The sequence below is a fragment of the Arachis hypogaea genome, chromosome 15, assembly GCF_003086295.3.
Source record: "Arachis hypogaea cultivar Tifrunner chromosome 15, arahy.Tifrunner.gnm2.J5K5, whole genome shotgun sequence".
Taxonomy (NCBI): Eukaryota; Viridiplantae; Streptophyta; class Magnoliopsida; order Fabales; family Fabaceae; genus Arachis; species Arachis hypogaea.
This window is the reverse complement of record NC_092050.1, coordinates 3,188,597-3,210,304: the sequence shown is the minus strand read 5'-3', so window position 1 is coordinate 3,210,304 and position 21,708 is coordinate 3,188,597. Positions and strand designations below refer to the sequence as shown.

Here is a 21,708-nt window from a genome sequence, read left to right as displayed (position 1 = left end):
AATTTGGAATGGGGCCCACAATCACAAGAGTATGCCAAGGTGCACACTCACATATATATTGAAAATGTACATATCATACATAGTAAGTATCTAAAAAAAACTTATAAAACATGGCATTTATTAGGATCAATTTGAATAAACAATTTAATTAAGTTGTTTTTAAAAAAATAATTTAAATAATAAATAATTATATTAAAAATAGTTTATAAATAAATTATTTTGTATTTAAATTTTTAATTTTAAAAGTACTTATTTTATAAAAATGTGATAAAAAGTAATAATATTATGTGAGAAGTTATTTTTTAGTTAAAAACTCTTAAATAACTTCTTAAAAAATTATAATTTAATTTTAAAAATTATATTAAACATTAATACTATTACTTTTTATAAATAAAAAATTTAAAAAATTACTTTTCAAGCTTGCCAAACAAGCCCTTATCCTTTCTTTATATGCTATGTATTTTTTCAATATGCATCTTTCGCTAAAATCCATTACTAAATGGGTTTAGCTAGCTGGTGGACGGATTCGTCAAAAGAAATACTTTTAAATGTTTATTTTAGAAAAATAAAAAATATTATTAGATTAATTAAAATAAAATGTATAATTACAAAAAAAAATATTTGATAAAGGTTTAATAGTCCATCAATAAGTGATTTACATATTGTAGTCTAGTACTAATAAGTAAGAAAAAGTATTATACGTAAAAGAATTGAATAAATTACTATTTATATCCATAAAAGATAAAAATACGGATATATATATCCACACTAAATCGAAATTAAATTTATATCCACGTAAAATGTCTTCTGTGTGATAAAAGTATCTTTTTTTGGAGGGTTAGAGTGCCACGTAAAATGTTTTTATCACACGAAAAACATATTTCGTGGGTACAAATTTAGTTTTAATCTAGTGTAAGTACATATATCAATATTTTTATCTTTTATGAATATAAATGATCATTTATTCTAAAAGAATAAGAAGTATTATTCTTGTAAAGTTTAGTAGGTCACTTATTATTTTTCTTATAATCTTGTAGTATGATAATTTTATTTGAACCAACTCTAGCTTGAAAAAAAAAATCTTCTCTTCTCGTAATATCTTCCATGAGGTTGTGTAATGTGTTTGTAAAATATGAAAATTTTAGGGTTAAATGTTGTCCTTTTTTTACTTTAATTTTAATTCTACAGCCTTTATATATATATATACTCGAAAAAAAAAGAGAAGAGCAAACAAAATATATCCAAAAATAAACTAATTTCTTGTACTGCCACAAATATATATATAAAGTCCTAAACATTTGAGAGTTAAAAGAAAGATAACGCCGCACACTCTTTAAAGCACTATTTCTAGTTAAATTAAAAAGTAATGAGAAAGAATTTTCAAGTTGTAATTTCGATACTAAAATTTTTAAAGTAATAAACAGAATTTAAAACAAAATTAGCATATTTACCAATACTACTAATCCTTAAAGAACGAAAGACGAAAACTCAACCTTAAAAATAGGTCAATGCATAACCTCAAAATAAAATAAAACTTAGATTAATAATCCAAGAAAACAAAAACAAAACTCTTAATCCCCTTAACAAAGGAATTAGTGACTCATAGAAAAAGATGAAAAATGGCATAGGGACGAGCGGCGACGACAGCGTAGTGACGAGTAAAGAGTCGGGTTGCGCCATTGAAGAGCAAGCCATCGACGAGAGAGAGCAGAGCAGAGCTTGTAGAGGAGTTGATTCGATGACAATAAAAAAAGTAGGCAGACGAGCACAAGATAGAAGTAGACGAAGTACGATAAAGCCAAAGCAGCTAAGACAAGATATGGAAAGAAGAAGACAAAGAAGGATTCGAGAGGCGAGTAAACACTGGCGGCGCAAGGATGAGCAAAAGAGGAAAGAAAAGAGAGAAAGAAGGAAGTCACAGTGACTCCGATGACAATAACGAATTCGTCCTGTTGACGATGATGATGTCATGCTTTGAGGAGGATGAATGTACAGAAAAAGAATGAAGGAGAATGTCCTAACTAATTTTCATCAAAGGGTAGAGTTGAATTTTTAAATTTTGATAGAGAGTAATTTAAAAAAAAATATTAATAAAATTTTAATTTTTGCCTCCAAATATTTCAGTTTTATATGTTTTCATTTTTTAGAATTACTGAAATAATTAAAATTTTATATTCTAAAACTAAAATTTTAATTTTAATCTATAATCATTAAACACAATATTAAATTTCTATCTTTTTCCATCTCTTCGTTTTAATCTTAGTATTTCATACCAAACACCGTCTATCAGACATACCCATTAAAAAGCCTTATCATTTTTTTAACCTGCCCCTTCCTCATCTCAAAGGTCTCGGGTTCGAGTCCTACCAGCTGCAACCGAGAAGAAAAATTGGTAAGTATATGAGGTATGTGTGGGTGTGTATTGTGTACCTAGGATTGGGGGTTGTCCAATCCACTGGGGTACCTAGGATTGGGGGTTGTCCAATCCATCGACCAAAAAAAAAAAAATAAGATGAACGGTAAGGGGGTGGTGTTTGCACTTTCTTTGGAACAATTATTTATTATTAGTTAGTCTTATTGAAGGAAGGTATAAAATAATTTTGGCCTCTATCGCTATACCTACGGCCATTATTAAATTCATATAGATTGTTGTGAAAAAGTTAATATATGAAGCAGATATTGCTGCTGCCTGCTCTTGTCTTTTATTTTTTATAAAGCTTGCTCCTTAAAATGAAACTTATATGGGGGCAGTTAGATTGTGTACGTGATTGCCATTAACACATTTGCTTCATATTTAACAAATTTTACCAAATTGCATCGATCGGTTGCTTATAAGTGGGAGAATTCCCCAAAATAAAAATGGATAATTATGTTTATCACATATACTAACAAATTATTACAACAATAGTAAATAACTTGGTTTTTCGAAACTAAGAACGCATATACAAATTTTTAAATTGTAAGAATATAGTCTCTCACTCTCTCCACATTTTTTTTCTTAGCAAATAAATTAGTAATTCGTATCAATTTGTGCTACTTAGATCTTGAATATGATGACATCCTCAGTGTTAGACACATAATGTGAAGTAGTGCTGAGTTTGTTGAATGTTATGGATTTGAGTCTCCATAAGCATTTAGTTATGAGTTTAATAACTATGATGCACTAAAAATATAAATACAATAATTTAGTTATATTATTTTTTAAATAATATATAATAATTGTAAAAGGAAAAAAAATTGTTGACGTCACTAAAATATGTATAAAATTTATTCACACTTCTAGTATATTAAAAGTAGATTTTTAAGTCCTGATTGTTTTTCTTAGAATAATAAAACTTGTAATGTATTGACAAAATATAATTAAAAGCTAATAAAAAATAGTGTAAATATGTTTAAAATTATTTTATTTTGTATTTTTAACTATTTTTAATTTTATTTTATATTTATTAATTATTATTAGAGTAATTAATTAATATTAAATATAATAAATACATAATTATAAAATTATAAATATTAAATTAAATAAAGTAAACTAAATTATTCACTCTCTAATATAACTCGTATAGACATTCATATTACTTAAATTAAAGTGGGTGAGGAATTTAGAAAATTTGAGTGTGAAAGATTGAAAGGTATATGCAAATAAATAAGTATAAAAATTGCCAAAGGTTTCGCCGGCAAGGGCCTACGTAGAAACGATAGTTTCAAGAGAATATGCAAAGAGAAGGTAAACAAACAAAAGATTGGAGGGTTCAATTAATGTGTAGTAGTAATATGATTCACGAGAATGGAGGGCTACATTTTGGGATATACATTATAGCATTGTGCACTTCAAACAATCATGGTACGTTTGGTTTAAGAAGATACGGTAAAATATATTTTTTATTTTTTAATTTTGTTAAAATTTTTAAAAAATATTTTTAAATTTTATTTTATTTTAATTTTATTTTAAACATTTTTATTGTATTAAATATATCGTTAGTGGTTATTTTTGAAAAAATTTAGAACTAATTTAGTAATAATTTTATAAAATTAATTTTTAACATAGGTAAATTAGACATAATTGTCATGTATTATTATTGAATTGATCTTAAATTTTTTAAAAATTTAATTGTTAAGTGTATATTTGATACAAATAAAAAATTATATAACAAAATTGAAACAAAATAAAATTTATAGGTGTTTTTAATAAATTTCAAGAACAAAAATATACTTTATTTATTTTTTAATTTTAATATTTTTTGTGCTTAGATTGTTTCATAGAAAAGGATAAAATTAGGAAAAATTAAATTTTAATTCTTTGTCTTTTTGTAATTCCAAACCCAAAAAAAATAAAAAAATAAAAAAATACAAATGAACGCAAACCAAACAAATATTTAATAATTTAATTTTGATACGTTATCAATATAAAACCAATTTAAATACATGTATATAATTATATAATATTATATCAACAAAAATAACCACCTGCATGAATTGTCATAAAAAAAAACCAATATGATTAAATAATTGTATAAATAATAAAACTAAACTCAACATTGAAACGCTTGTTTTAATTTCTTGACATATAGAATTTCAACTAGGGTTATCGAAGGTCCCGAACAATCATTTCGCTATGTTTGTTTTTGAGAATAGGATAGAACAAGATACTGAAAATAAGATATAAAAAATAGAGACACAGAATTTAATGTTCTTATATTCTGTTTGGTAATAAAATAAAATAAATTATAAAAATTTAATTTATTCTATTTTTTTCATTAAAGAAAATTGTGAAGAAAAATATAATAATAAAAATATAATTATAATAAATTAACAAGAATAATAATAAAAATAAAAAATAAGTTGTGTCTCTTATTTTTGTCTCAGTGTTCTTTTTATCAGGATGAATACAAAATATACTAATTCAGTATCTTGAAATATAATATTTCTATCCATATCTCATTTGTCAAATACAATTTTATATCTCAGTGTCTCTATCTCAATATTATGTCCCGATAAACAAACGCAACATTTATGATGCTGCATGTGCAAGCTTGTAAGAACATTAAGAGAGTGCATGAGAAAGTTGAGGAGGCAAGTGTCTTTAGTCTTCAATTTGGGTGGACCATATTGCTATATGTGTGTTAAAGAACCTAGGCTTCAATGAGAATCATCGAAAGTAGTTGGTAAAGTGAAACCTTTTGGACTTTCGGTAACAGCTACTACAATCAATTTGTTTGAAATTTTTCATTTTTGTACATTCCGTTAAACCCAAATTAATAATGTGTCGAGTTTATTGTCAACAAAACAATCATACTTTGATATACTTTTTCATTGTAATTTCTCAATCTTTTGCTTTCACGTTGTAATGTGCATCTTCAACCATATTTCTACCTTTGATGCACTTTAAATTCATTGTAATTGAGGAAAGAAGGCATTGTATAATTGTATGTATGCCCCCATAGATGTTAAGAAAAGAGACCAATCTTATTTCAAGAGTAGAAGGCTTGTTCTTTTCACCATTACTATTTTCGAAGAGAAAATTCAGATTTTTTATCTCGATTTAATGTAATAATTGAGGGTCTTAATTTATCTTTTTAATTATCTTCTTAATACTTAAAAGAGTACAATTTTTTAAATACATGTGTTACTTTTTAAAAACAAAAAATAAAAAAATCAAAACAAACTTTATTTAGAAGTTAGAAAGATATTAACAAAATGAGTTAGGACTTTTCAATCATTTTTTATTTATATTCTATATACTACTATATATGATATAAATATATTTAACGATTGATAAATATGAATAAAAATAGTATCACTTTCTTAATAATTTAGTGTGTACTTTTTTTTTATTTCAATATTGTCATAAGTTAGTCAACAAAAAATTTTTGCCACAAATTACCAGAACAATATTCTGATAATTATGTTAGATAACATCGTTTCATTTGCATAAGTATATTAACCCTTTCTTAATTTAACATTTTCTCTTTCTTCTAAAACACGAATAAAGACTTTTTTCTCGCCATGTTACTCTTTAATGGCGTTGTTTTGATATATCAAGGGCCGCCTGCAAATATTATAGATAGTTTCATTGTTCAAGAGCACAACGACATTAGTGTGTTCAAGGAGAGAATGACTAAAAAGGACATTGTTATATAACTCTATATAAACTCTCTAAACCTGAAATTATAAATTAGAAAGAGGAAAAACAACATTGTTGATTTCAGGAAAAGCAAACCCAAAGTAGCGATTAGGGAATAAAACATGTGAGGTGAATTCTTGAACAATAAATTTTTAAATTATACCTAACGGGAATGGTAGACGGTGAAGTCAAGCTTGGACTTCTTACCATAATTGACAGAGAGGCACTCAGGAAGAGAAAACCGGGTCGGAGCCAGTATCGTCACCGATGGTGTTGAAAACGAGAAAGTTCTGGAGGCTGATGCAGTTGTTGGCGAGCTTGTGAACGTGATCAAGGCAGAGATCGACAATCTCCTTGCTGATGGTGTAGTGTCCCTTGGCGAAGTTGTTTATGGCGTTCTCCTTACTAGAGATAAGCTGCTCTAGGTGGAAGAGCCGGCGGTAGGTGCCGGCTCTGACATCGTCGATGACGGTTGGCTCCAAATCGACAAAGACGGCACGAGAAATGTGCTAGGCGGATCTTGTCTTGCTGAAGAAAGTGTAGAATATATCATGCGCGACTTTAAAGAAAGTGTCACTGGCAGTTATAGAAATCAGATCGAAGAATTGATGAATTGTAAAGTGGAATTGGAATTGAAACCTTATTAGTTATCTAGGCATCATACCATTAGGCTGGATGCCATTGATAGAAGAAGGCTTCCTCATCGTCATTATTCTTTCTTCTAGTTAAGAACAACTAAGAAGAGAAGGCTTGGAGTAAATTTGGGGATTATGATTTTTTAAAATTGGTCCAGGAACTAAATTGCCATAGAAAAGTTTCGTCCTCCACATCAGCTAGCTCTTATCTTGCCCCCGTATCAGAAATGAGTCCATTTTAACTCTCCAATGACGCTTGTTGGCATAAATTGTTTGAAGGATAACTCTGGGTATCGAAATGCAACTTTAAGGATGAATATGAGTAATTATTAATTTGAAGGACCACTACGAAGCTCGAAAGTAACTTCACATTGCGTTTGGACGGTGTTTGTGTATATGAGAGACACACACAACAACATATGTGCACTGTTTGTTTTGTAAGACACAAATTCAAAAAAGACACAGTTACAAATAACTACACACAAAGAACATGTATTTTGTGTTTGGCCAAAATGAAGAGACATGAAAATTTAGCTTGAGATACAGATCAAAATTCTAAAATTACCCAACTCACGTTAACTTTCTCTTTTCTCTTCTCCTTTCTCCCTCTTCTAACCTCCATTATTATTGCATCTCAACTCCTCCTCTCTAAATTTATTTCATCCTCATCCTCCACCATCCCAAATCCATCAAGTAGTTACGCTTTCAAAGCACTTTGTGTTTATCCTCCCCACGATCGACGTCTCTCTCTGGATCTCTCTTTTTTATTTTTTCCTCTTTGGCATCACTATCTCCGACGATGTCGCCTTCACTTTCTCTATCTCCTTCATCTTTATCTTCGTCTAGTGATAAAAATAGTGTTAGTGATTGGAGTGGACGGCTATTATTGTAGATCTGATGCTGCTATAATTGCAAATATGAAGGAGGTTGTCTCTGCCGAACGCCGCAGTAACCACGAGCATAAAGAAGGTCGTCCAACACTATAGTTTGCCTCCGCATTGTCCTTCGTTATCACCGTCGTTTTTCTCATCATTTGTTTTTCCTCTGACGCATCAACAAACCCTCACCCTTATTTTTATTTTTTAATTTGAATTGTTTAAGTAATATTTAAATTGGAGTTATTAATTTTGTTTATTTGAAAAAAGATTGAAAGATCAATATTAATGATAGTGGTGGTAGAAATTGGTGATGATAGTGGTAATGTTAGTGGTGGTGGTATTGATGTTGTTTTTATTTGGGAATAAATTTGACTTTTGAATTAAATAAACGTGCCTTGTGTATTATAACTATTATCACTAAACATGTTAAAAATCGTGTATATCTATTTTCATGTATTTCTGTGTCTTTATATTTATGTCTCTATTTTTGTATGACAATAAAAAACAGTGTCAGAGACTATTTTAAAATATGTCACAAGTCACGGAATCCTATAACCCTAATATTTAATTAAGTAGACGAATAAACTATCGGTTAACGTAAGTTGCTTCATAAGGGTTTTTTTTTTTGTATTCAGTTGGTTCACAACTGGTCAAAGTTGTAACCGATAGTCCAGAGTATTTATGTTTTTTTTTTTAACTTGGGATAGTCCGGTTTATGGCCCATCAACGAAGAAATGAAAACAAAAAGCCCACTACCATTACATCGATCCTGACAAAAACAAAAAACACTACAACACTAAACTTTCAATTATTCTGAGTGGAGCGGCGGTCGGAATTCCAAAGGTTTTCAACGTTGGATCTGGTTGCGGCGGTGGTTCCGTTGATTGACTGATTCGATGATTCCCAAGTTTTGACCCATTTTCCTTCTCCATGGCCTGCTCTTCTTTCTTCCCCTCTTCCCACTTCTTCAATCCTCTCTCTTCCTCCTCCTATTGTTCTCCACCGCCGCCGGTCTCCGCCACTCGTTTCCGCTCCCTTCCATCCAAACAACTCAACACTCTCTTTACCACAGCCCCTCCTCTCCACCGTAGTTTTTCGGCGCTTCCTCTCTTCTCGGAACACCATGGCGGCGGTTACAACAACAACAACAACAACAACAATGGGGGTGGTGGTTGGGGATACCCCTTTGACTCCGACGACTCTTTTTCACCATCAAGCCACACCCTTTTCTTCTCATTGCTTCTCTCTTCAGCTTTCTGCTCCTTCTCCCAACTCGTCCTCGCAAAATTCGCAAAGGCGAAAACTTTGGCTTCCGAGAAAGAAGCATTCTCAGAGTCTCTTTGGGAAGTGAAAGGTGGCAAGTGGACAAAGCTAATCCCTGATAATTTCAACGATTCTTTCGTGACCTCGGAACCCGGTTTGTTCAGTGAGTTATCATCCATTAACTCGACTCAAGTTGTAACCTTTCTGTGGTTCAAGTGCAGGGACCTCTTCCTTCGTTTGATGCTCCCTGAAGGGTTTCCCAAAAGCGTAACCAGCGATTACTTGGAGTATTCTCTGTGGAGAGCGGTTCAGGGTGTTGCAAGCCAGGTTAGTGGGGTGCTGGCAACTCAGTCATTGCTTTATGCTGTTGGGTTGGGAAAAGGTGCAATTCCCACTGCTGCTGCCATTAATTGGGTTCTCAAGGATGGAATTGGGTACCTCAGTAAGATTATGCTGTCCAATTTCGGCCGCCATTTCGATGTTAACCCGAAAGGCTGGAGGTTGTTTGCTGATCTGCTTGAGAATGCCGCATTTGGTTTGGAGATGTGCACTCCTGCTTTTCCACACTTCTTTGTGCTGATTGGTGCTGTGGCCGGCGCCTCCCGTTCCGCAGCCGCATTGATTCAGGTGATTGAATGGATCTTGTATATAGTACATGAAGCTAGAAACAAACCAATCCCTTGTATTCTACTTTGTTTAAATGATTTTGTTTAGGTAGTGGCTGGTATGGTTAAGACATTTTAGTATAGAAGGCAATCTATTCTCCTGTATGATTCAGGCTGGGGAGTATGCATAAACTTAATATAGTTGTTAGTTATTCGTATGAAAAATGATTGAAACTTGAACCTGATTTTATATTTACAGGCATCAACCAGGAGTTGTTTCTTTGCTGGTTTTGCTGCTCAAAGAAATTTTGCTGAGGTAAGAAACAGATTGTTCTTGCTTTGAATAAATAGAAGTACTTGTTTAATGACACAGCTCAACCATTCTAGTATTACTAGTTATTGGAAATTTTCTGAACACATGTTCATTTTATTTTATTTAATTTTTCTTTCTAAAAGTAATTCTAAATATTAGGTAATTGCCAAAGGTGAAGTACAAGGAATGGCAAGCAAGTTTATCGGTATCGGGATTGGTATAGGATTGGGTAACTGCATAGGATCCTCCACGCCTCTTGTTCTTGCATCCTTTGGTGTTGTGACTTGGATTCACATGTACTGCAATCTGAAGTCATACCAGTCAATTCAATTAAGGACTTTGAATCCTTATCGTGCAAGTAATTTCTGATCACTTTCTCTCACTCTGGCTAACATTAACATGTTGGGGATGTATTATAGTAAACTTTGAAAGAATGAGTGTGTACTATTGATGAAACATTGAATATTCTTCCAAGTTGTCTCTTACATGTAGATTTAAATGTTTTTGCAATCAATTGTTGGAGGAGTAAGGAGCCGAGAAATGCTACTAGGATTTAATAAGTTTTAATTTTTCTGTATGGTTTAGAATTTTATACATATGATTATTGAGTTTTAAACAGGTTTGGTTTTCAGTGAATATCTACTGAGTGGCCAGGCACCTCCAGTTAAAGAGGTCAATGATGAGGAGCCATTATTTCCGGCTGTACCCATATTAAATGCAACGTTTGCAAATAAAGTGAGTTAATCTTGCTTCCATGATAAATATATATATGACATTTGAAACTTCAAAATGAAGTTCCTATCTGTTGGATCATATTTTTGTGGCATGCTAAAATGTGATAAAAGTTTTTATTTTTATAATGTATTATGTAGTTTAAGGTTGCCCTTCGTTTTATTCTACTTCTCAGTTGATGGAGGCTAAGGATTTGGGGAAATATCATATCAATCTTGCCAATTGCCATGATAATGTGTGATATTGCTTGTCTGATTTTGAAAACTTTGAATATTTTGTGCTTCCTTGCAATTCTTATATAGTAAGCCCATATAAAAGATGATGATTGTGTTGGGCACTAAACAACTGGTATAAAACACCGTCGAACACTTAATGACATTGCCTCTTCATGACATGGCTTGTTCGCTTTTGTACTAGGCAAAATCAAATGCATTGTCATCTGAAGCAAAGGATGCGGCTGCAGAAATTGAACGGCGTCTAGAACTTGGGTCCAAGCTTAGTGAAATTGTCAGCAGCAAGGATGACGCACTCGCTCTGTTCACGCTTTATAAAGATGAGGGCTATATCTTGTCAGAACACATGGGGAAATTCTGTGTAAGTTGACAGTCATATACACACAAAATTTGATAGCCTCTTCCCTTTGGTAGGAGCATATTGGACCTGAGATTTTCCTTGTTATGTTTCTATCTTCCCAGAAAATTGGATTAAAAGATAAGAAGTTCAAAGGATAAGGATGAGTTTGGAGTGACTTTTGAAAAAGAAAAAAAAAATTAAGAAGCAATTTCGTGTTTGGATAGAAAACATAAGAAATATTTCTGTTTTAGGAAACGATTAATTAAAATCTTAAAAGTTTTGCATTTTTTGAAAAGCAACATATTGTTTGCTTAAAATAAAAGAATTTTTTAATAAAAGTACATTTTTTTAATGAGAAAAAAATTCTTTTCTTCTCTTCAAAAAGGCCACTCCAAATGAGGCAAAAAGTCTTTCCCCTTCTAGATATTAGCAACCTGGTACATTGTTGTGTTATGGACAGTGACTAACATATCTGGCTGAATCAGGTTGTTCTTAAGGAGAGCTGTTTGCCATTGGACATGCTGAAGGCGTTGTTTCAGGTCAACTATGTATATTGGTTAGAGAAGAATGCGGGAATTGTAGGAAGAGGAGTCGTTAATGATTCCAAACCTGGCGGGAAGCTGCACATGTCCCTTGATTATGTAACACGGGAATTCGACCTTGTCAGAACTGATGGGGAATCAGTAGGTTGGATCACGGAGGGCCTCATTGCGAGGCCATTGCCAAATAGAATTCGTCCGGGCAACATGGCACCCTCAGCGAGTAGCTGATACTGTCAAGGTTTGGTGGTTTTCATGCATGGGCAGTTGAATTGCCATGAAGAAGCATGGTGGATGAAGATGTGGGAGAGATCAAAGTGGATTAGCTGGTTCTTATCATCTTTGTCCATTGTTGGTGATCAGCACATCAATGGGTCCAATGGTGTGGAGAGACATAGAGCTATAAATGGTTGGAACCCTAAAACACCACCCTGCAAAGATATCAATTTGAATGTGAATGATGGACTGACTTTTGAAAGGGTCAAACAATGGCCATGAAAGAGATGTGCATGTAATTGTGAAGAGAATTTGATATTCAATACATGTAGATGTGGTTTGCTCAAAATCTCACACAAATAGAATTGAATGTTTCTCATAAACAGTAATTTGAAATTAAATGCAAAATTTGTCCCTCCAATGTTTAGTCTTAGTTTAGTTAGAATTTTATATTATTTTTAATTATTTTATTAATATCATTATACAAGTGGTAAAATTTTATTGATTCTCTATCAAAGATGTTATTAAAAACACTTCATTAGAAATGTTATTAAGCATGATTAAAACATCAATAATATTTGAAAAATAATAAAAGAATCAGTTATCTAATTTAATATTTATTAATTATTATTAGAATAATTAAATAATTTTATATATATAATAAATATATAAAGTAAGTATAGTTATTGTCTTAGACATGTTAGTAGCTAAATAGTGAGGTGCGATGTGCGAAAGAAGAATCTGAGAGAAAAAGATGGAGGAGGTAGAGAGACTCTGGAATGAAGTGAGAGAGCTAAGCTTAGGCAACAACAGCAAAGTGGAAAGACTGCAAGCCCCACCAACTGCCCTTCAATTCCTCAGAGATTTCGTTAACCCAAACAAACCCTGCATCATCTCCAACGCTATCAACCACTGGCCTGCACTCTCCCTTTGGGCCCAGGCCCAACCCAATCAGGCCCAACATTCCTACCTCTCCCGCTCCCTCTCCTCCTCCAGCGTCTCCCTCCACCTCACCCCCTCCGGCCGCGCCGACGCCCTCGCCCCTCTCCCCTCCTCTCCTTCCTCCCTCTGCTTCGCCTCCGCTTACGTGCAGCGCACGCCCTTCCCCGACGCCCTCCGCCTCATCGCCTCCCCCGATCACAACCCCGCCGTCGTCGCCTACGCCCAGCAGCAGAACGACTGCTTCCGCTCCGAGTACTCCGCCCTCGCCGCCGATTGCGACCCCCACATCGATTGGGCCACGGAGGCTTTCGGCGGCGCTTTGCCTGAAGCTGTGAACCTCTGGATTGGTAACCAGCGTTCTCACACTTCATTCCACAAGGATCACTACGAGAATCTGTATGCCGTTGTCTCGGGAGAGAAGCACTTCATTCTGTTGCCTCCCACTGATGTTCATAGACTCTACATCCGTCAATACCCTGCTGCCACTTACAGATACTCTTCGGTATGCTCTTTCCCTCTTTTATTTATTATGTTTTTTCTTCCATTCATCTTTATTATGCTGTTATAAGTCTAAATGTCTAATAGATTACTCATGTAAAGATATCTTCATGCGAATAACAGTGGAGATTAACATGTTTGACTAAAATGCCTAATATCTTCATTATCTTTTTTTTGGGTGGTAGATACTGGATCAACAAGAAGTGTAACGAGATAGGCAAACGAATTGGCAAGACTTAAGTTGACTTTATATGTTATGATCCGATGCATGTAGGTGTAGCTGACCCTATTTAGCAAAACAAGACTGTGATGTCAATGTTTTTGGTTTGTAGGACACTGGAGAGTTTGATTTGGAGCTTGAGGAGCCTATTAGATATGTTCCATGGTGCAGTGTAGACCCTTTTCCTCCTCCTGAGAAACTCCATGAGGAGGTGTCTAAGTTTCCCTTGTACTTCAATGGCCCTAAGCCATTTGAGTGTACAGTGAAGGCTGGGGAGATTCTCTACTTGTAAGCATTTCCCTCCTTTTTCTCTCTTATAATTTCATTAGCGAGATGAATTCGTGGATTTATATAGTTTGTCGCGCGCTCGTGCTGATCAGATGGAACTAATGCAGGCCAAGTATGTGGTTTCATCATGTTAGGCAGAGTTCAGGTGATGGAGGATGCACTATTGCAGTAAACTATTGTAAGGATCAAGCCTTACTTTTTCCTTGTCCAATTTGTAATCAAAATCTCTTCTGCAAGTTATATTTTTCTTTTTTATGCAGGGTATGATATGCAATTTGACATTAAGTATGCATATTTCAATTTCTTAAAATCTATCCATTACCGATCTCCGAGTCTACTATTGCCTGAGAAATTTTCTGAGGAGACAGATTCAGATCCTGATTGCTTATGACACTGATGAAAATAGTTGTTCCTTAGCCAGTGTTCTTTGGGAAAATGCAAGAGATTCGGAAGTGTCATGGAAACATTTCGGGGAAGCATTGATTGATTCCCAAAACAAGCAACTAACTCTTGGAAGCTGGAACTCTTTTAAGATTTTTGACATCTCTACCTGATATGTGGCAACTGCCAACACAACTTTGTTTTGTCCTTCAATTGTGATATCAGTTTTTGCTGTAATCATTTAATTTTCGCTATTTCTGGTGATGCTGATGAGAATGAGAGAGACTGAATAGTTCAGTTCAGCAATTTTCTCCTAAAACAAGCGTATTCCTTTTTATTATAGTTGTAATATTGTCACATTTTCCGCACATTTTATTCCCTTCCTAATCTGTGTTGTGTTCTACAGTGTGTATTTAGTTTTTGGTCTGATAGCTGGTGTTAATTTTATCTTATTAGTGAAGTGAAAGGAGCACCTAGAAGAGTAGAAGTCGTGACCAGGTCTTCAAATCTTGCAAATTATCTTATACTAAGATGGTTCAAGTCGTATGCATAGTCATCTCCACAATACTATCTTCGTGAAAACTGAAAACTGATATCAATTATTCATAATGGTTAGTTCCAAGCTTTTTTATTTAAATAAGTATAGGAAAATGATTAATTCTCAGAATACGTATGAATGGAAATTTAGAACAAAATGTGCATAGTCATGGAGGCTCCATTTCGTGAGTGATGCAGGTGAATTGGAGGCTCCATTTTGTGTGCGCCTTCTTTGAAATGAAGTGCAATTCCATTTTGTGCGTATTGTCCTAAGATGGCCATGCGCATTTTGTTCTAAATTTTCATCCATGGGCATTATGAGAATTAATCATTTTCTTATACTTATTTAAATAAAAAAGCGGTTAGTTCCATAACTAAATTACCTATTTTTTTACAATTTCGATATAATGATCTGCTCTCTTGATAATTGTAAGGACCTAATTTAATTTTGAAATCTAATAAATGTTTTCAATAACAAAAATACTACGAGCATATAAAAATTCAGTTAAAGAATTATTTATCATCTATTTATGTATTGTTTAATTTATATTTTATGTTTGTATGAGTGAGTGGTCGCTGATTTTTAGTATATAAATAGCATGATATTCAAATAATTCACTTCATGTATATTTATTTGGTGATTCATCACCATTGAACGTTTCGTAATCTTCGCTACACAATCAGAAGTACGTAGCAGAAAGCTTGTAGGTCTCATGTTGACGGTCCAAAAATGGAACTTGTCACTGTTCCGCCGCCAACAGCCACTCAATCCAGCTACCATCACCACCACGGCAGCAGCATCTCCACCATTACATATTCTCCTCACAACCCCAAACTCAAGCTTCCTCTCCTTCACACCTCCCCTGTCATCTCTTCGAAACCCCTCCAACCCATTATCTCTCCACAAACCACTACTACTTGCAGCGACAGCATTAAGAGGAGGAAGAAGAAGAGGAAGAAAAATGGGTCTTCAACCTTAGATATATTGTGCTTAATGGAAGCTCTCTACAATCCCATACCCATTGACATCTACACCTCTCTTGTTAAAGAGTGCACTGTTTCTGGGGACCCACATACTGCTATTCACTTGAACAATCACATAATCCACAGTGGGATTAAGCCTCCGTTGCCCTTCATCAATCGGATTCTCATCATGCTTGTGTCATGTGGCTTGTTGGACAATGCACGCCATGTGTTTGATTTAATGTCTGTTAGGGACTTCAACACTTGGGCAACCTTGTTTGTTGCTTATTATGATAATGCTGATTATGCGGAGGTAGCTAGAGTATTTGTCAGCATGGTTGAAGATTTGGGTATGGAAGATTCGGAATTCCCTGCGTGGATGTGGGGTTGCCTTCTCAAGTCATGTGCCTGCAGTGCGAACTTCCATCTCGGTATGCAAGCTCATGGATGTTTGTTGAAGTTAGGAGCTTGTACTGACGTGGTTCTAAGTAGCTCTTTGATCAGTTTCTATGGGAAATTCAATCGCCTGGAAGATGCGAATGCTGTATTCAACCACGCTTCGCGACACAACAACATGACTTGGTCGGCTAAGATTGTAGGCGGATGCAGGGAAAAGCAATTCTCTGAGGTTCTCTGCGACTTCAAGGAGATGGGAAGACAAGGGGTGAAGAAGGATAGCTTCACATTTTCCAGTGTTCTCAAGGCATGTGGGAAGATGCTGAATCGCGAACAATGTGGCGAACAGGTCCATGCTAATGCCATCAAATTTGGGATGGTCTCAGATAAATATGTTAAGTGTAGTTTGATAGCTATGTATGGAAGAAGTGGTTTGCTGAGAGATGCAGAACAAGTGTTTGAAATGAAGGGGAATGAAAGAAATGTTGATTGTTGGAATGCAATGGTTATGGGTTACATGCATAATGGTATGCACATTGAAGCTTTGAGGTTTCTGTATCAGATGAAGGAAGCTGGAATGCAGCCCCAAGAAGATCTGCTTAATGAAGTGAGAATTGCTTGTGGCAGTGTTAAATACTAAACCATGAATAAACTGAGAAGTATATTGTATATGTACTATATACACAATGCACAAATGTTGAATGGAAACTATACATATGATTGATGGTTAAAGTCCGGTAACTTTACTTTTGAAAAATGTGTTTAGAATTTGAAGGTTTGTTTGATTTAAGAAAACGATTTTTGCTATATTTTTTTTTTAGAAAAAAACAATGCAATTTGGATTGGACTGATTCATTCGATTTTTAAAAGTAAACTTTTAATATTTTAGAATTAAAAAATAGAACAATTTTAAATTAATAAAAGTAAATGAATAAATCTTATTTTACATTTATAAAATGTTATTTGAGTAATAATATATGAGTAACATAAATTTTGTAACAAATTAAATATACTAAGTAAAATCTTAGATTTGCTAAAACAATAGTATTAGGGTAAATGAGATAAATAAATTAAATAACCTCTAATATAATAATATTATACCAATATCTTAAAATAGATCAGCTTACATACAAATCCTAAAGTAAATCTATATAATTAAATCAAATAAATTTGATTCACATTTGATTCCTTACCCATAGCATAAGATAAAGGGTGCGTACTTCAACATCTAAGTTTCACACAAGGAATCTCCTGTTCTTAGGTGTTCTCTGTCCCTCCCTCCTAGAAATTTAAATAAGATAGGTCGTAACTTAGTTATTAATAAATTTGGAAAAAAGATTAATTATAAATTGAATTTAGTTGATTTAATTTAATATTGATATAGATTATTAATATTTATTATTTTTATATTAATTTTAAAACATAAATGTCAATAAAAAAATATTCTATTTAAATTTAAATAGAATATCAAAAAAATTAAAACGAATAAGAATAGAAATTCAAATTTTATATTTTAGTTCAAATTCTAAAAAATATACATCTATATAAATTTATGAATATAAAATAGAATATTAACATTTAAAAAATTATTATCAAGACTTTTGATATTAAAAAAAGTAATATAAAGTATATTCTTCTAAAATGCGATAAAAATTAAAAAATATTGATTATTTATTACACATTATGATATTTCGATATAGGAAACAGAGGCCACAAAAAAGGTCATGTATTAATCAACTACCCCACCAACTATAACAATTTATCTTTGAAGCAATGGTGAAGCAGTGGACCCAACTGCTTTCTTATTGTGCCAGAAATGAAATAGCATCTCCAATTCAAGTGGCTTTGAAAGTGAGTGCTGTTTAAATGGAGGGCAGAAAACTTTTATCTGATTCCTATTCCATGGATAATTATTGGTCATTTTCTAATGAGTGGCTGGTCCCTATTTAGAAGCCAATATTATCCTTTGTAACTGCAGTTCACTGACTCAGAAGATATTTTTCAGTTAGTTTTATTGTTTTTAAAATTTTATTTTTATTATTAGCTGTTTAATTTTTTATAGGAAAAAAAAAGATCTTTTGGAGTTTTGGTTAGATTGCATAATTTAGGACAAAAGTTTAATTTTGCATGTTTTGTTTTGTCACCATATGTCTCTCTTGCATGCCTTAGTCCCACTCTTATTTCTCACTGTTTAATTGATTGGATTGTCCCATTGTTACCCTGCTTGCTTCTTTAGTTGAGTTTATTTTGATTTAATTTCTAAAATCTTTTGATGTTATAATTTAAAAAAAATTATATATTTGATCGAATAATTTTAAAATTTAAATTTTATTAGAATTTTATATTTTATGTATTTAATTAATTATTTTAATTTTATGTAAAATTTCAATTTTTTCGACTATATTAACCATTAACCGTTATGCCGTTATTCTAGCACTATTAATTTAAAATGTATTGTAAAAATAGAAAAGTTGCAAAATTGAATTATATGTACTCTTTTTTTTTTTTAAATATTTGAAAGTAAAAAATTGAAAAAATATATACAAATTTTTTTAGTATACAAAAATATATTTTGTGGAGTGTACCAAAAGTAGTATTACAAGTGTCATTTTTTCTCAAACCCAATTATTACCACTGATTCTGCCGTGATGGAGAAAATATGGACAAAAACAGTTATTATTATTATTATTATTATTATTATTATTATTATTATTATTATTATTATTATTATTATTATTATTATTTATTTATTTAAAAAAACTGGAAAAAACTGATAGTGATTTTCTTCTTTATTAAGTGGCTAATAGTAGGTAATAAGAAAAAGGTGGACCCTCTTGGCATTTATGGATTCGGATAGAATTGTAGAAATATCATATTTGATATATTACAACAGCTACATGTTTTATCTCCACCTTACACTTGTTTCCAATGGTTTTCACAATATCTTACCATGGATGTGAATGAATGATTGGAACTCTTATTTGTACCTTTCACTCAAACACTTCCCCTCATCAACATGTTCTACTCTCAAATTATGAATAGGCTATGGTGAAATGTAGCAAAGGGACTAGGCAGATCTTAATTGTGTTACAAATAAGGTGAAAACTCAAGTATATATAATTAATTTTATGTAAAGTTGATAATTGAGAATTATTAGATAAAAATTTAGTCAAATTAATTAAATTATTTAACTGTTCTCAGTTATCAACTTCACGTGAAATTGACTGCACCTGAGTTTTTATCTACAAATAATTGACTCATTATGCACCATCAGTTTCTGAAGATTGATTTTAAATTTTCTGTGGTAATGGAAAAATAGTGTTATTGTCAAACCTAAATACCTGAAATGGAATTTATTAGATATTGGAAGTATATATAGTCTCAGGTTAATTTGAAGTGGACTCAAGATGGATATTTTTTTTATTTAGTAATCTAAGGAATATTAGACTAAATGGCAACCTTACATAAAAAGAGAAAAAAAGATATACATACACTACAAGAAATAAGGGGTTTAGCCACGAAAATTTTTTTGGCTAAACTCTAAGATAACCGTAGCAATTATACATTGGCTACGAAAGAATATTTGTGGCTAATCGAGGGTTGCATTTTCAATTTGCCACGATTTTAGCGTTATTAGCCACAATTTTAAACATCGTGGAGACCTTCAAAGAGCCACGATTTATATATCATTGTCCACGTATAATGCCGTGGCTAAATAAGAATAATTAAATAAAAAAGTATAATTCTATTACACTTAGTTAATTTGTGCAGATTTTTCAGCCACATTTTTTTTGTAGCTAATGTTGGATTATTTAATCACACTATTTTTGTGGCTAACTCACTATATTTTTCACATACAATTCAGAACTAATTTATGCTAATTTGATTTAATTGAACAATTTTATTAAATTAAAATTATATTTATATATATTACATTAATAACAAAAATCAAACTTTTTAAATATATAATATCTAACATTTTTCCATAAAAAAATACTAATAAGAATTCAGTATAATAATAATAATAATAATAATAATAATAATAATAATAATAATAATAATAATAATAATAATAATAATAATAATAATAATAATACAAGTCTAAACTTATATATAATAAGAAATAAAAAAATTTAACATAAATAAAATAAATTCTAATCCCTTCTAGATTAAATATATTTAAAATTTTAACTATTACTTATTAAATATATTAATTAAATGTCTAACATATCACTGGATAAACTAGGCACTTTATCACTGTATTTTGATAACAAAAATTTGTACAGAGCTGCTATATCCATAGCTTTTTCTCTAAAGTTTCATCCAGTTTCTCTAAATTTATCACACATCATACATTTTCAACACCAAAGACCTTTCCAATTTACAGCGTTGCTCTACGAGCCATTACACCCAGAAAATCGTATCAATAAATTTACGTCATTATCTCGACTTTGTCCATGCCCATCAAGTTCCATAATGTCTTTTTCATCAATTTTCAAATGCCAAACTTAAATTGTCGTCCTTTTGCCAGTTGTAATTTCTCCCATAGAAGTGTCTGCCATGAATATAAAATTGAATAAAAAAATAAACTAAATATTAGAATTCAAAAAATCACGTAAAAAAATTGAAATTTCATATACCTTTGACATTCACAACTAAAGGGTCATTATAATCTTTTCTGGTAGGTACTGGTTGAGACTTATTTCACCCAAACCTTCTGCAAATTCTTCATTGTTGTTGATATTCTGTGTTATCGTAATTCTGCTAGGAGGGTCTCTTCTGAATTATTATGTTTTTGTTTCACGAAAAAAATCTACTAAAAAAACTAACAAATAACAAAGAAAAAATCAGTATTTTGAGTTTGGAGGATATCCTATCATATGATAGGGTTCATATAATGTGGTTAAAGAGAGTGCTTTTAAGGTGCTGCAGAAAAGTAGGAGTTAAAAGACAACGTGAATGATGGGAAGTTATATTAAAATTTGTCCGTAATTATTTTAATTTTCCGCCAAAAACTACTTCAGAAGTTAAGCGCACATTAAAATTTTAAATTTTAAAAATTCAGCTTGACCAATGTTGTTTAAATTGTCTTTTAACTTTCTTTAATCTTAAGAATATTTCTTTCATCCTACTGTTTATTATCTACTAAATATACCTTAAATTATTTTATTTTTAACAGAATAGTTATTTATTTATTTTTTAATGGTCAAATATAATAAAAAATTTAAATTTAAATTTTGATTTTGTAATATTTTTATCTTTAATTTTTATTACAATAACAATAAATAACCAAAAAACTACTTTAATAAATATATGACCCTCACAATCTTTCATTTCATGCAGTTGATAGTTGATGATTTAAATAATATACTATTATTTAATTATTTACCTATTATACATGAAACAATATAACAAGAGTTATACATTAAGTAAATTTTGTAAATACTTTTACCTGAAAATTTTAATGTTTAATAAATTTTAATTATTAAATTAGTTACTAAAATTTTATTACATTAGACAAATTAATTATCAGATAAAATTGTTATAAGAAATTTTATAAATTAATTTCTTTGTTACTTAATAAAATTTCAAACTTTTATACAAG

At 31.7% G+C, this 21,708-nt stretch overlaps 3 protein-coding genes across 4 annotated transcripts; all 3 read left to right on the top strand.

The window, feature by feature from the left end:
• Positions 1 to 8,235: 8,235 nt before the first annotated feature.
• On the top strand, positions 8,236 to 12,299 carry LOC112747609 (protein root UVB sensitive 1, chloroplastic-like). The gene is made up of 6 exons (XM_025795710.3): positions 8,236 to 9,527; positions 9,765 to 9,821; positions 9,978 to 10,176; positions 10,438 to 10,553; positions 10,968 to 11,144; positions 11,609 to 12,299. Exons 1-6 carry the CDS (start codon positions 8,568 to 8,570, stop codon positions 11,891 to 11,893), a joined length of 1,794 nt encoding a protein of 597 aa, XP_025651495.1. The 5' UTR covers positions 8,236 to 8,567; the 3' UTR covers positions 11,894 to 12,299.
• Positions 12,300 to 12,563: 264 nt separating this feature from the next.
• Positions 12,564 to 14,608, top strand: LOC112747610 (lysine-specific demethylase JMJ32-like). Of its 2 annotated transcripts, none has more exons than XR_011873100.1 (4): positions 12,564 to 13,322; positions 13,651 to 13,826; positions 13,919 to 14,004; positions 14,087 to 14,608. XR_011873100.1 is itself a non-coding variant. In XM_025795712.3 (4 exons), the coding sequence occupies exons 1-4, from the start codon at positions 12,633 to 12,635 to the stop codon at positions 14,215 to 14,217; spliced, it is 1,068 nt and encodes a 355-aa protein (XP_025651497.1). In that variant the 5' UTR covers positions 12,564 to 12,632; the 3' UTR covers positions 14,218 to 14,608. The 2 variants fall into 2 exon arrangements, 1 of the variants encoding a protein (XP_025651497.1); XM_025795712.3 differs by having other exon boundaries at positions 13,934 to 14,004.
• A 629-nt stretch (positions 14,609 to 15,237) lies between these two features.
• LOC112747608 (pentatricopeptide repeat-containing protein At1g31790-like) lies at positions 15,238 to 16,835 on the top strand. Its single transcript, XM_025795709.3, has one exon. It carries the CDS (start codon positions 15,475 to 15,477, stop codon positions 16,741 to 16,743), a length of 1,269 nt encoding a protein of 422 aa, XP_025651494.1. The 5' UTR covers positions 15,238 to 15,474; the 3' UTR covers positions 16,744 to 16,835.
• The last annotated feature ends 4,873 nt before the right edge of the window (positions 16,836 to 21,708 follow it).

Bases quoted from the DNA above. Each gene is read 5' to 3' on its own strand.
- LOC112747610 (XM_025795712.3), top strand. From the start codon at position 12,633: ATGGAGGAGGTAGAGAGACTCTGGAATGAAGTGAGAGAGCTAAGCTTA. The intron at 13,827-13,933 runs GTAAGCATTTCC...GAACTAATGCAG, and splicing joins GCTGGGGAGATTCTCTACTT to GCCAAGTATGTGGTTTCATC. The intron at 14,005-14,086 runs GTAAGGATCAAG...TTTTTTATGCAG, and splicing joins CACTATTGCAGTAAACTATT to GGTATGATATGCAATTTGAC.
- LOC112747609 (XM_025795710.3), top strand. From the start codon at position 8,568: ATGGCCTGCTCTTCTTTCTTCCCCTCTTCCCACTTCTTCAATCCTCTC. The intron at 10,554-10,967 runs GTGAGTTAATCT...CTTTTGTACTAG, and splicing joins ATGCAACGTTTGCAAATAAA to GCAAAATCAAATGCATTGTC. The intron at 11,145-11,608 runs GTAAGTTGACAG...TGGCTGAATCAG, and splicing joins AACACATGGGGAAATTCTGT to GTTGTTCTTAAGGAGAGCTG.
- LOC112747608 (XM_025795709.3), top strand. From the start codon at position 15,475: ATGGAACTTGTCACTGTTCCGCCGCCAACAGCCACTCAATCCAGCTAC.